Source organism: Anguilla rostrata, chromosome 6, assembly GCF_018555375.3.
Source record: "Anguilla rostrata isolate EN2019 chromosome 6, ASM1855537v3, whole genome shotgun sequence".
NCBI classification, from domain to species: Eukaryota; Metazoa; Chordata; class Actinopteri; order Anguilliformes; family Anguillidae; genus Anguilla; species Anguilla rostrata.
Window position 1 is genome coordinate 4105025 of NC_057938.1, and position 14829 is coordinate 4119853.

Here is a 14829-nt window from a genome sequence, read left to right on the forward strand (position 1 = left end):
GCTTTATTTAATCCCCCTGCTCAGATAAACAACTGCGCTACGCGAGCATAATGCATTAGCCGCACTTCCTTATCTACTGCTGAGGCATGTGTCCGTAAATTTAACGTAGGTAAAGGCGCTTAATAAATCCACTCGGTAGGTTTCCGTTAATTTCAAGTTTATTTATTTATTTATTTTCTCCTATATTTAACTTTTATATACTCTGTCGTATACAAAATGCTTTTTTCCCCTGAGGTTTCAACAACGTAATGCAGACTGAAAATGACAGATTCGATTTCCTCTTCCAATCCTTCCCCTAACTCCCAACGCTATAAACACAAAACGTGCCCAGAGGAGCCTGCTGCCTTTCTCCCGTGGCCTGCAAGACAGTTCTCATTTCAGATGTTATTATTCCTGTATGTCTTGTAAAACACGGATGGAATATTGATAATCATGCAAAAAAGGAAAAAAATAAATAAAAAGGACACGTAAACACGGATACGCATGGGGCAAAGAATCAGACACAGCTTCACAAATAAGGTGACCAACTGTAAGTAGGCATTTGTTTGCAAGGCAGGATATGCTAAGTGCCGTGTGTTGTCCTGCAAATCAATTATTAAAAAAAAGAATAGAAGGAGGAGAAGGTTAGGCATAACGTAAATGCTGCCAGTTATCGAACCAAAGAAATCCATTTACGGAAACCTCCTTTCTCATTCATACAGATCTGTCACATCGAAAATGAGCTGGTGCCACATCTAAGCGTTCCTACGGCAAGCTTTATCGAGCCAATAAAAATACAAATGGCAACACATCAGTGGAATTTCAATTGGCAGGCCTTTGATGGAGAAACGGGGCCAGCGATATTTGTGGGTGGTGCCGATGCAGTAAATGGCTCCTTCCCACGCAAAGGCGTGTTTTCAATTAATATAATGGAACTGTTGCGGCAATTAAGCGATTTGTTGTGCATTCTGTAATTAATGGTCATGATGAGCTGGTCTGTTTGGGGGGAATGCTTCACGTTAATGGCCTGAGCTTAAAGGCTCGCACACGATCAGTCATGACACTTAAATGCCGAGGCTTAGATAATAATGTTGCAGGCTTTAATGTTTCATACGTTCATAATATTGTTTCTTCCAATAATATGCAAATGCATCGCACGAGTTTAATCTATGAGCTGCGTCCAACAAAGAAACCACCACTGGCAATGCCACCGCTCGAAAACGAAAACCAAGACTCGTAATAACAATCAAAATAAAATGAAATTATCCGATACAGATTTTATGCATTCATCTTTTATCTGATGTCTAGATTCTCGGCACTAAAATTCACAATTGCGCCTCACGACATGGAATTTTTCCAAAACTATAAAAGCGATATTTCCATTTTAATTTCACTGTGAAAATCACACAAAAAAATTTGAAGGCTAGTGGTGGGGTGATTCTCCAGAGAAGATGGCTGCCCAGAAGAATGAGTGATAGCAGAAGATAGTTTTAAGGGCATTTTCTTCGTGGGGAAAGGGGTAAAAAAATAAATAAATGCCACGTGCGTTCTCAAAAGCTTTAAGGGGGAAACCTTCGGCAGATGCACTTTATGTGAGCACTTAAGGGTATTTATAGTGACTATCAGGGTTTGCCGGGTCAAATCCGTTTATATCAAAGAGTACTGTTATTAACAACCTCTCAGGCCAGTGCCTCCATGGCTTTCTGACAAAGAGCAAGGATTTATTACTTGGGTAAATAAAATAAAAAAATCTTCAGCCACAGCCAGAGCAATGTTCCTCCAGAGCCCCAGTGCTGCGGATAGGAGATGTGCATTCCGATGAGCACTGCTCTCTCCGGTTAAAGGGATTTTCGGTGGGAGCCTCTCATTAAAAGCCCATCATGTGCCGAGAGCGGGCTAGGCTTTGGAGCCGGAAACCCCGCTTTTATCTGTGTGATTGGATCACTCTCCAGGCTTCTGGAAGGGGTGGGGGGTGGGGGGTGGGGGGAGAGTGAGAAGGGGGGGGGGGGGGGTGCTCCGTTTGAAAGAACATGGAGTGCCAGAGTTTCCAGCGATCTCTCCCTCTCTCTCTCTCTCTCTCTGCAAACTTATCACATCATCTCAGCCTAACCCCTTCTACTAAGACCTGGGCCCTGGTGCCCCCTTGCCCCATTGTGGGCAAACGGCATGAAATTCAGTTTATCCTGCTCACCCTGCACATAAGCTCAATCTGCCCATATGAGAATTCAAATTTAACAGACATGCCAAGGAAACCATTTTCTTCTTCTTCGTTTTTTAGTGTGAAAGCTTGCAGCAATAGTCTAGACCAGGTTAATTGATGAAGAGCACCTAAAGGCTAATTATGTGGAACGAACTGAACTTATGAAACCTCTAAATTGAATTTAAAATGAATGCATTGAATGCATGTAATGTGTACTTAAAAGTATTCATTTTACTACAAACTTGCTTTCTTTAGAGATGACAAATCACAATCATAGTTACAGTAAAATTGTAACAGTAAATTACAGAATACAACTCAGTAAAATGACATGAATACTCAGGGCATGTATTTCCTTAACACTACTCTGGGTTTATGTGCAATTTCACATAATTTATGAAACTTAAATAACAAAATGAGATTACCCAGGTTACAAAATGCTATGCCTTTTGAGGATTTCTCACTAAATTTGGTCACATTGACGCATGAGTGCTTTTAGCACTTGAGGAAGGAATTATAGGCTTTGAAAGTCAGCTGCAGGTTATTCTGGTTGTTACCTACAATGCTACATAAACCGGTTATGAAATTGCATCTCTCGGGCCCTGTATTTCATTATTTGTGAATGACACAATTGATTTAAGCAATGGAAACACTGAGGATTATAAAGTTGGAAACGGGGAAGCCGATTCTTTGGAGAGGAGTTTGGCTGGCTAAGAAAATAAAAACGATAGGATAGCCTGCCATTGCAATTGGGCTCTCTAAACTGGTGAAGAAAAGGAAGACAGGGACTTAAAAGTTGTTGAGTCATTTACCAGCTGCTTGGGCCTGAGAAGTTCATTGAAAATAGTGCCTTCTGTCCCATCTGTTTATTTAAAAAATAAATAAATATTTATTTTTTTATTTTTTATTTGACGCAAGATGTGTGATACGCTCAGTAATTCTCTGGCAGCTGCTGATCTGACACACTAAAATTGGCAAGCTTTTTTTTAAATCACCACAAACAAGAACAGATTTCGGACCATCGTCAGGGTACAGTACACGCCACCTCTTTGCCACCTCTATTTTCTGGTCACAGACCACCGTGGACGTAGCACAAAAACAAAGGAAATAAATAGAAGTCAAAATACGTGCGAAAGAAATTAAATGTAGGTACATTGCTAAGTACTGCACTCTACTGTATAAAAATAACCATCGTCTCTTCAGATGTGCTTTTGCTTGAGTAAGACTCAGCTGTGATGATCTCGCTCGTCACTTGAGGCGAAGCCTTTCCGCGGGGGCAAATGGCAAAACCGCCAAGGCGGGATGGAACTCCATCTGTTTTCCGCTATGACGGACAGGGTTTGCTCGTGTAATTTAAAAAGTGCCAAAGAGGGGCCTCGGTAACGGCGATAGTGTGGCCGATTCCTGAGGAAATGAGAGAAGAGTGTTTTTACCACGGGGTGGGACGCGGGGGCGGGTGTTCCTGGGGGTAGAGCGCGGCGACCCTATTAGCCGCCAGATCTCTTACTCTGTGCATTTGTTCGACATCACGCCGGGCGGGTTTGGGGGGGGACGGGGACGGGGGGAGGCAGACAGATAATTACAGTCATCTGAAAATTACATTCCCATCTCCTAAATATAGCGGCGCGTGGTTTCTGCCATTTTGCGGCCTCAACTTTGGGCCATGTGTCCTACCACTCGTCATGAAACGCAGACGTGCACACAGCCCAGGCTGGCAGTAATTATACTGTCTGCCTGGCCCATCTCATCTTTTGAAAGGGTTCCAGTATCGTATTTCCCCCAGGGTTTGAATTCCTACAGCATTTATTTGATGTGGAATGATATGAATTTTTAATTAACACCAGGCAAGGTTTTGGCAAGGTCCCCCTTGAAAAAGTGATGTCAATCATAAATGTTTTTTTTTATTTTTTTTATTTCTTTCTTTCTGGCTAAATCAAAGACTTCTGCTCGCATGCGATCCTAAGCTCATACTGTATATGACCTCTGAAAGTACTTCAGGGATTGGCCCTAAGCCTTTTCCGGTAGCCTCTCCACCTTGTGCCATTTAAAGTATGCTACTGTAGCTCCAGATAAACCGGCCTTAGTGGATTCATAGCAATAAAGGGCCAGCTTCCTCCATACGACTGGGAGCAGTGGACTATGAGTGGAACAGGAGAACTTCTGTCAGGCGGAAATAGTCTCCATTCATTCTGTCATTCCTCTCTTCCATCCTGTCATTCCTCTCTTCCTCTAATTAATCCTGTCGTTCCTCTCATCCTGTCATTCATCCTGTCATTCCACTCTTTCTATCATTCATTCTCTCATTCCACTCGTTCATCCTCACATTACTCTCATTCATTCCCTCATTCCTCTCATTCATCCTCTCATTCAACTTACACAGCTTTTGCATTAAAAAAAATATATACACAGCATCCAGTTATACAGCAGGATGTAGCACCTTGCTCAAGGGTACAAGAAGTGGTAGGACATCACTCCTGGAAATCAAACTGGCAACTCTTAGGTTATATTGTAAGCGTAGCTTCCTGACCATTACGTTACTCTGCAGCCAGTGTATTACGATGGTCAGGGTCTCTTGCTCAAGAAAGTGGCATCTGGACGAGATGCGCCAAGAATGCACCATCAGCAGGCCATAACGCGATTCTCCGCCACACCCAGGTACTCTCCAGAGAACCTCTGCTGCAGTTAAAAGGCAAGGAGACCAAGTGAAAACCTGAAAGAGAAATCCGAATTCTGGTTGGCAATGTTGCGGCAAAAATTTAATTCGTAATTTTTAACATTAAGTCTGATTTTTCCTGGGGTGGGATACACACCACAAGCCAATTTGGGGGGAAAAAAATGTATAAAAGAGAACAAGAATGCTAATCCTTGCAAGAGAATGACTCTTAAATATAATGGTTGGCTAGGTCCTTAATTCGCTCAATAATTGCAAGCTGAAAACCATAACACTTTGCACTACTAATAGTCGAATTTGTAAAACTGACTACATGCATTTAATCAGCAGAATGCCTAAACTCAAGTTTGTCTTCATTTGTGAGACCAAAGGGAAAATTGCTAACTGCGGCAAATTACTGGAAGTGTTGAGAATGCTATTGACTTAGCAGGATATTTACCGTGAGTAATTATTATTTAACACATTGGCAGAAAATGGGATTGACGAACTGCTGCCGCTGTTGAAATCTTATTGTGCGCGCTGTGCGTGTGTGGTGAAAACCAGCAATGGCTGCCGGACGCTTCCAAAAACCCAAAAATGGGGGAGCTGTCTCACGTTCGTTGATTTGAACCAATCGTCGTGTATTAGAGTGAGAGCGGCAGGAATTTTTTATCGGCCATTTACTAATTAATTCAGGGCAGAAATGAACAGGTCCCTGTAGCACCAGCCATTATTGGGGTTTTGTAACCTCAACCTTCCATCACCAGGAACAACTCTCACCAACTAACAGGAAAAAAAAAAAAAAAAAAAACTATAGACTATTTATTTCAGAACAGGTCACACTGGAGCACAGACCATAAGAATTCACCTCTACCATAAATCTGCAAGCCAGAAACCTTAATAGAGACATGTCTGCAGGTGAGTGCAGACATGCCTCTCTGCCGTATGAAAAGTGTGCGTTTATGCAGTACCTGGTCATTCCTTCTCCTAATGGGATGTGTTCAAGTAGAAAATTCCATCTTTCCGTTCAACTTTGTGATCGCTGATGGCTCTTACTCTTTCTGGCAACAATTACAGCTGCCATGGCAATGCCCCAGTGCCTGATCCAGAGTTGAGACCAGTTTTTCCCAGGCATTAAAAATCGCACACAGTCGTATTATCTATGTTTGCAGCCAGACATGATAAACCGCACGTGGTATTATAGATAAACAGCAGACCTGGGTCAAATACGTATTTGTTTTGGATTGAAATACTTTTCTGTGCTCTGCTGATCTTGCCTGGAGTGATTGAGCCTGCCAATATGACCAGAAGGCGGGGTTTGCACTTTTTGAGAGGATTTAATTGGTTCCAATACTCCAGACAAGATCAGTAAAGCGTAGAAAAGTATTTGAATCCAAAACAAATACGTGTTTGACCCGGGTCTCATAAACAGCAGTTTTCCTGCTCCTCTACATTCTCTGCTCATATCACATTTCAATATGAGCCAGTTGGGTAAATAAAGATGGGAGCCGTGTTGTGAGTTATGGGGAGGTTTTCATCCTGACCATAAAGCTAAGTAGTGCGTCGACGAAATGCACCTCACGAACAGGAATGTTTTGAAACTGGAAGCGTTTATGACTACTGTGCAATTGTAAAATTAACACGAATGTGTTTCGGACGTTAGATTCGGGCATTTTGTACAGTAGCCGCTTTAGGTTTTTAGCCAAAGCTGCTTCCGAAAGGCGCCTTTTAACGTAGCACAAACGCCACAGCTGGAGCTAAAGGCGGGCGAAGTTACGGCTGAATCGGTGGTCCCTTCGGAACCCGTGGCACAGCACACTTTCACCCGCTGCCAAAGGAACGGGCATATCGAAATTAATACTCCGCAATTGGGCTCGCTGTTTGTACTTAATGGGACAGCTCACGCCGTTCTCCTGCGGAGCGTTTTAGGATTCAATTAAATTCATTTCCTTTGTGTTTCATAATTGCGTAGCGTTCAGGATAGATCGCCTACTGTTTGATCTAACAGCTTTGAGTTAAGCACCTGAAAAGACCTCCTCCGCTGCTGGGCCAAAGATCCCCTTGATTATAACCTGCACAGGCAGCTTAATTAGTATTTGTTCCTTCTCAATATCTGTCGGACACACAGAAGAACATTTTCCCATGTAATTAAAATGTATAACAGGAACAAGATTGTTTTTTTATAATTTTACACACTCAAAATTACATCATTATAGAATAAGAATGCTTCGAAAGAAAATCTGTGGGACTCTGCTAGAATCATGAAGCTCAATATATGATGTTTCGGGTGCAATTCAGTATTGAAGAAAATGAGGTGGCAGTGGAGCACTGTCACATGCAAGAGGTCGGGTCGACCAAGGTTTTCCAAGTCCAAGACATGCAGGTAGGCTAATTGGAGACTCTGCGATAGATTGGCCACCTGTCCAGGGTGTGTTCCTGCCTCTCACCCAATGCATGCTGGGATAGGCTCCAGCACCCCCTGCAACCCTGCTCAAGATAAGCAGGTATAGATAAATGGATGGATGGATGATGAAAAATGAAATAATCCCCCCTGCTGTGATGCTGACACTGTGCAGTAGGGGCTGCAGCCTTACAGACACTGAGATATCAAACAGACTCTCCACAGTCAGCCGATGGCAGCCATGTGCATATATGCCAGATGCAGTGTCTTCATCGTCACAATTGAGTCTAACTCACACAAAAACAAGTCAAAACAAAACAATGTAAAGCAATGCAGTTAATGGAGTGGAGGCACAATGTCATTACAAAATGGTATTCTCCCTAATAAAAAAAAGAAAAGAAAACAATGTTTATATATTATGCAACTGATTCTTTGGTGCACCTTTGGTGGTATTGTATTATTATTGTAGCATTTTACTCGCACTGATCAAAATGATGAAGTCTTCGCTCACTCCATAAGAATATCTGTTTTATGTTTACCTTAATGCCTCTGATATGAGATGAACTGGTTCTCATACACCACGAGCACGCGTTAAAGTATTTCTCTTTACAAAAACGGCAGTAAACAGACACTGGAGCATGTGGAACCGATGCACTACACAATCATAGCAGTTCACAGGAAAGTATTTTTTTATGGACCTTATTGTAATGTTCTGTAATGTGCGGGGACCTTGTGCCCGTACTGGGTAAGTGATAAACAGGGCCGAAATAAGCTCTTCTGCCTTTCTTTTATAGACAAGTAATGCAGGAGAAAATGTGTTCTGTGCTGCACAGACATTGTCCCAGGGCAGACAATAAATTATGCATTGTGTGTGATTCTTTTGTTGCAGGGCATGCGGTTGTGCAGGTTATAGAACTATACTTGAGAATTTTGTACTATTGTGCACACCCTAGCTGTTAAGCTGTCCAAATGTGTTTAACTTGAATGTTTTTTATTCTGAATGGCTCTTTATGCATTCATGCCAGGCAGCCTTTCTTGTCTGAAAAGTGGAGTTAATAATAATATTTTCTTTTAGTCGTGAGTCACGCACAAAACCTTTGGCGAATGCATTTAAATATACCGGAACCCCATAATTTCCAGCGCAGAAAGAAAGCGTATAGCCTCAGATGTGAAATGGACTGATATTACATACACAATTGCTCCACGTCAGACGTCAAAATTCGAAACACATTTGCAGTTTACAGATCAGAGTAAGCTAAAAGGATGCTGAGATATATACAGTATATGTATATATATGCTTCATTTTGAATTTTTCCCCAAAGATAATGGCAACATAAAACCATGCATGTTGTGTTTCAGTGGCGTTAACTGTATTTCTGTCCTGAAACAGTTACTGAAAATCATTTTAAGGATGTTTTTATGACTCTCCGACATCGAGAACACGTTTCCATAACTTTCCACACACTAAACAACAACAAAAAAACATTTAAATGTAGCATCAGGAAAAGTTCCAAGAAGTTTTTTTTTTTTTTTTTTTTACTGGATGAGAATACATCAGTGTTTATAGCTGGCTTATGTCACCACACCCAATCACAGGCTCTTATTGATTGTGTATTTTACAGTAGTATTTAACCATGAATTCAATTTCATGGAACAAATGTTAAAAAAAGCCAGGGCCCAATGTTTTCATAGACCAAACGTTATGCAAAAAAAATTTCAACAAGAACAGAAGCAACGTACCTGATTCCTCAAACTCCACGTTGAGGTTGATCCAGGACTCCTTGTTTTTGCGCAGGTTCTCCTCCATGGCCTTGATGTCGGCGAAGGGGCAGTTGCATTCTGGGAACTTGGCGGTGCAGCGGCACCAGCAGTCGTTGTTTCGGCACAGGAGCTCGCCCTCGGAGTTGCAGGCCACGTAGCTGAGCGCCGCCTCCACGAACCGCGAGCGGAGGAACTCGGGCAGGACGTCCTGGAGACCTGGCGGCGGGGCCAGAGGGAACGCCCGTTACCTTCCAGCGCTCTCATGACGAGGACTCAGGCAACGTTTCGCTTAGGAACTTACTGTCTCGCCGGCACAGCCCCCCCCACCAAAACTAATGCTTGCCTTCATTTGTGAGTCAAAGTTAACAGCAATTTTCAGTTGAATCCAGACCAAATATGTGAAGTTCGATGCTGTGATCTAAATGCGATTTTCGTAAAAGACCCAACCCTGCTGAAAATGTTTCAAACTCATTTGCCGAGGTACAGCCGATCAAAAAGAGGTGACTGCTTCAACCACATCAAATGGTGAGAAAGCTTTAAATATTCGGATGCTTTCAGGGGCTGGAAGAAAAGTTCTCCTCCTTTAAAATTTTAATTCAATGTTTTTTTGATACTCCTCCAAAATCTGACTGGCACAGATGATTTTTAGACAAGTCAATGGCAGCTAGCTCTTCACAAGTACCCTACCAAATCAAAACAGCCTTAGGGCCATATTTAGGATTTGCAAGGTTTTTAACGCTAACGAGGCAAAATAAATGTTTGTAAAATTTTACTATGGTGCCACACCGGAGGTCTTGACAGACAAGTGGAATCCCTAAAATCTGCATATTTTGGTGAGTGCATATTTAATGTAGAGTGTTTTGTTGGACTACAAAATTATGGGAGGAGAGAACTGAAATGTTTGCATATGACCTGCTGCAGCTGATTTATCACGACAGGTGGTAGTTTATCAAAGTTTACCACGAGTACATGCGATCCCTGTTGAACTCTGGTCTTTAAGTGTACACAGAGAATACATTTTCGCTGCAGATGAATGTTGATTTTCAAATGCAGACATAACCAAACTGATACCACCGTACCAAAAGGAACTGGGGGAGCCAAACAGGGAAAAAAGTCACCGTGTTAGCTCTCCGAGTCAAATGTAGCTCCAAGGGCGATTCTTTCAACACAGGGACTTACAGTTAAGGACTCAATTTTATTGAGTAGTCATTTTTAGCCTTTTAAAAATTCCATTATATGATCTCCGTTCCTTGCCTGTCTCCCCTGTTCTTAAGGAAATGGCTATAAAATGAAACCCACGGGCTGTGGCTGTCGGAGAAACCTTTCAGTCGTGCCCTTGACTTCCGTCTGGAAACTCAAAGCGCTGACACTTTCAGAAGGCCTTTGGAAATTAGCCGTATGCACTAGGATAGATTTCTGCACTACGGGGACCGTCTGCCCAAAATTCACCACTGCATGCAGGATATGAAACGTTTGCAGCTAGCGTTTTGGTGCACTGTCCTCATATCACATTATGTGTACAACTAAACATGGCATATTGGGAATTTTGTAATTAATAATAATAATTATAATATAATAATAATAAGTAATAATAATAATAATAAGACAAAGAAGAAGAGGATGAAGAAGAATACAAAGAGGAAGATATTATTATTATTATTATTATTGCCTTTCTAGCTGTAAGAATTTTTTTGCTTGAGTTTGAGAGCACTGTAGAGTTATTTATTGCCATTTTTGGGGGGAGGTATCAGCTTTCAGGACATCAGCTGTGTGTGCGAGTGTACTGTGCATGTGCTAATTACGCGGCTGTGCCCCCCCCCCCCCCCCCCCCCCACCCCCCCCGCGTGCTGGATGCCGCTGGCGTGGAAACAGGCCCCCCTGCTCCCGCTGTCTCCGCTTCCCTCTCTCCATGAATATTTATGACGCGTTTCTTAGCACTTACATTCTGAATCATGGAGAACAAGAGACATAATTAGAAAGACTCTTTCCCCTGCAAGCCTTATTGCTGTCGGGTGGAATGCCAACAACGTGGCGTCGTACACAAAAGAAAGTTCCTTAGCTGTGTTTTTTCCCCTCTCTCTCTTTTTTAAGCATAAGTAAACGGCTTCTTCTACCCCATTCTCCTGTGAACTTATATATATATTTTTTTTTAATTTTGTTACCGTAAAACCTGAAAATCTTACTAATTTCTTGCTCTATAGCCCCTGTTTTTTTTCTCCCTGTCCTCTCTCTCTTTTCAAAAATTTTAAATCTCGCTGCCAGTTGGCTTTTACGTTGCGGTTCTTTCTTTCCCTTCTTTCTTCTCCCCGGCGCGAGTGGTTACAGGAAGGTAATTTGGTTCTCGGCTGAATTTTAATGCGGTAAACAGGCTTGAGACCCAGACGTGCGCGCGTACGCGACGAACGCCTCGCTCGCCGTCTTCCTGTCCTCCGTCGAAGTCGTTAGAGCGGTTATGGCGTCTTCGGCTGCCGGGGGGGTGGGGGGGGGTGGGGGATGGGGGGGGGCTCGCTCGAGCAGACGGCAGTCGAAAGCGGGGTTGACGATTTAAATGTCAGACCTGACGACGGCGAAGGGAATTGGCAGAGGAGCGGTGTATAATTAGCAACACCTAGAAGCTGAAGCCTGTGCTGCTGCAGTCTGCTCCTCTCCTCTCTCCTCCTCTCCTGCATTGCGCACCTGTGACTTGTGGTGACATTCTTGTCACAGTTCTGCACTGCAAATTGATGACGCTTTAAATGTTTCTCTTCACCGGGAGTTTTGAAATTAGTTTTTAATATGAAGAAAATAACTATTTTTAGCTATCACCTGGGTGTTAACAATGATTTTTTTCCATTAGATTGCTGAGTTATGAGCCATTCATAATTTCGGTGACGCAGGGATCTTATCTTACGAGAAAAACCGAGTTTGTAACTTAGTTGTAACTTTGTACACCTCAGCATAATCAAAAGACAGACTGAATGAATAGCTTGAATAACCCTTCAGGGATTTTAATTAAGGAAGGCTATGCAAACGTAAAAAAAAATAAGCCCTTCTCAGAAACAGCATAAAAGCTATTTTTGTCAGAGAATGACGCAGTTTTTTTTTCCATAGTGAATTTCCACCACGTTGTAGCTACTTTTCTCCACCCTGAGAACCATCATTAAGCCTGAACGGTGTTTGTGCAGCACTGCGATAATGGCTTAAAGAGGTGAAAAAGCGATTTACTGAAGAGGCCCCCCAGAATATGCAGTCGATCCTGCCACACGAGTCGCCAAAAATCGTGAGCGAGAATGAATAATGGAATAATAATATTAAAGTAACGCCACATTTCAGCCCGCCAAGGCACTTCCTCCCCCCCCCGAGCACAAGCTGAGCCCTGCTGCCCAGGCCTAAACAGTTTAGGCGTGGCACGGTGGGGCAGTGGGTAGCACTGTCTACTGGCCCGGGCCTTTCTGTGTGGAGTTTGCATGTTCTCCCCGTGTCCGCGTGGGTTTCCTCCGGGTACTCCGGTTTCCTCCCACAGTCCAAAGACAAGCAGGTAGGCTAATTGGAGGCTCTAAATTGTCCATTGGAGTTTGTGAGTGGTGTGGTGTGCCCTGTGATAGATTGCCGGCCTGTCCAGGGTGTAATTCTGCCTCTCCCCCAATGCAGGCTGGGATAGGCTCCAGCACCCCCCGTCCCTATCCCCCCCCTCCCCCCCCCCGTGACCCTGCCCAGGATGAGCGGGTATAGATAATGGACAACGTCGCGTCATCACCAGGACTGAATAATGCAGCGCCGAGGCAGAATTTAGCCACCGTCCCACAGCAGGAGCTGGGCTGTCTCCGGCTAGCCCGGGTTTATTCTGGTCTTCCGCTGCGCAAGCATTCCCAGGACTGTTAGCGGGCGCCCGCAGGTTAGCATCCAGTCACAAGTGAGCGATGTGCCTGGGACTAGCTCCGCGGCGGCGGCGGCGGCGTGCGGCTCACATCGCGGGGTAATAATGTTGGCTCATGAGATGGCTCGGCGTAGCGGTCCAGATGTAGCGCTTCGTGTGCGCGCGTGGGTGGTGCATCAGTCACGCAGGAGGAGTGTGGCTGCACTTCGGAAAGAGGTGTGCGAGAGATTTTTGCGAACTGCTGTCACAGTGCCGAGCGACGTCCTGGAGAGACATCCTGACTCGTAGCCCGTACGAGCGCGATTTTGTACTGAAATACGTGCGACTGTCGTCTTACCTAGTGCACCACTGGGTACAGTGGTCCTGAAAATTAATGACACAACGAGGAATACAAGATAAATCAAAAGATCTCTTTACCCGCTCCCCTTAGGGAAGGTTATCTGAGGATACCTTGCAGCCTTTGCTGCTGTAAAATTGCCTGTCCACATCGAATTTGTTCCATTACTATCTAAAACATTCTCAGCTGTTAGGTATGTAGTTGTTTATCAGTAGGCCCTGCGTCAGTCTTTGAATCAAAAAATGCCATGGTTTGTTAACTTAACCATAACGAGTGTGTATATATATATATGTATGCTGAAACTGCTTGGGATGAAATGTATTAGAACTGACTGGTAGCAGTGATCATGTTAGAAAGCTAATTAAAATAAAACTTTGGGGTCTGACGCTCTTCTGGCTAGATTAAATTTAGGCTTGCCAAGTTTTCACTTCATGATTTTTCTCCAGTGGTTATTCTTATTGAGGGTGATAATTTCACTTATTCAAAATCCAATAGTGGGAGGCCTGCCTCGTCAAAAAAAAAAAAAAACTTCACCTCAGCAACACTGGCAAACTGTCTCCATTATAAAGTACAGCAAAACTGTTCCTGTCACTCAGGGAGACGCAGAAAAGGCTCATTAACGTCTGTGTCTACCTTGCCCGTCACTCCACAACTGCTCCTTGTGCTTTTCAAAAAAATCTCCTTGACTACAAGTTGACTCAACTGCTCCATCGTGCCCGAGTGTTCCGGAGAGAATGTGACCGTACGTAACCTTACCATAACCTTACATCGTTGCTCTTAGTGCAATGAGGGTCTGCTGGTTTTTTTTTTGGTTTTTTGGTTACTCGGCACTTAATTGGTCAATTCAAGCATTTGATTACACAGTTAACTCACCTCACGTCTCGCCTGATCTATTCCCTTGGGTCTGAATTGACTGCTGATATTAAGGTGAAAACAAAAACCAGGAGACCCTGCGGCCCGCCAGGACCGGGAATGGAGATCACTGCCTTAGTAACTGCCATGTCCAGCCCAAAACTGAAAGGGTCCAGTAATGGAAAGAGTTGCTTCAGAATATATGAGACAGACTGCTAGACCACAACAAACCGTAGACTTCAAACCCCTGTGATCTCTCACGGAAATACAATACAAAATATGTAAATAAGTATTTGTAACACTTCACAGTACATGGGAAAATCTGTGAATTATTACTGCTTTGAGATATACGGCAGCAATGTATATTTTTTGAAAAAGTAATACATATTTACAATATATACATTTACATATTTACAATGTACTGCAGAGTATTCAATTTCTGCAAGGGCTAGCATGGTTCAAGTTCATATTTCCATTCTAGTTTCCTCTGCTGCCTGGTCCTGTCTATCATGCTAACTAGCTTCCTTTCTGATTGGCGCTCTTCCTTTGTCCCGGTCCATCTCTCTCATTGGTGGGTTCCACCGAGTGTACATATCATCAGTCTCTCTCATTGGTGGGTTCCACTGAGTGCACAAGTCATCCCCAACACTGACGAGCAGCAGCAAAGACCCTGCTAATCCTGATTTTATTCACATCGCAACTCCGACACCAGTTAGCACACGTTGCTCTCTTTGCCTGAGCAGACCTCCGGGGCAAAGTGAAAAGTTTTGTCTTTCCGTGGTCTTTGTGTTATTAA

General features: G+C 43.4%; 1 protein-coding gene and 1 long non-coding RNA gene across 4 annotated transcripts in view; one reads left to right on the plus strand and one right to left on the minus strand.

Annotated features, from left to right (window-relative positions):
* The window catches only part of LOC135258277 (uncharacterized), a 107785-nt gene extending 98627 nt beyond the window's left edge, over nucleotides 1-9158 (plus strand). The window contains exon 6 of the long non-coding RNA XR_010330940.1: nucleotides 9023-9158. This is a non-coding gene — a long non-coding RNA (uncharacterized LOC135258277). The remainder of the gene's footprint in view (nucleotides 1-9022) is intronic.
* Nucleotides 1-14829, minus strand: part of LOC135258275 (BMP/retinoic acid-inducible neural-specific protein 3-like) — a 113605-nt gene that overhangs the window by 32845 nt on the left and 65931 nt on the right. For all 3 annotated transcript variants that reach the window (XM_064341659.1, XM_064341660.1, XM_064341658.1), the window contains exon 6: nucleotides 8968-9204. In XM_064341659.1, the coding sequence (XP_064197729.1) occupies nucleotides 8968-9204 (237 nt within the window). The remainder of the gene's footprint in view (nucleotides 1-8967; nucleotides 9205-14829) is intronic.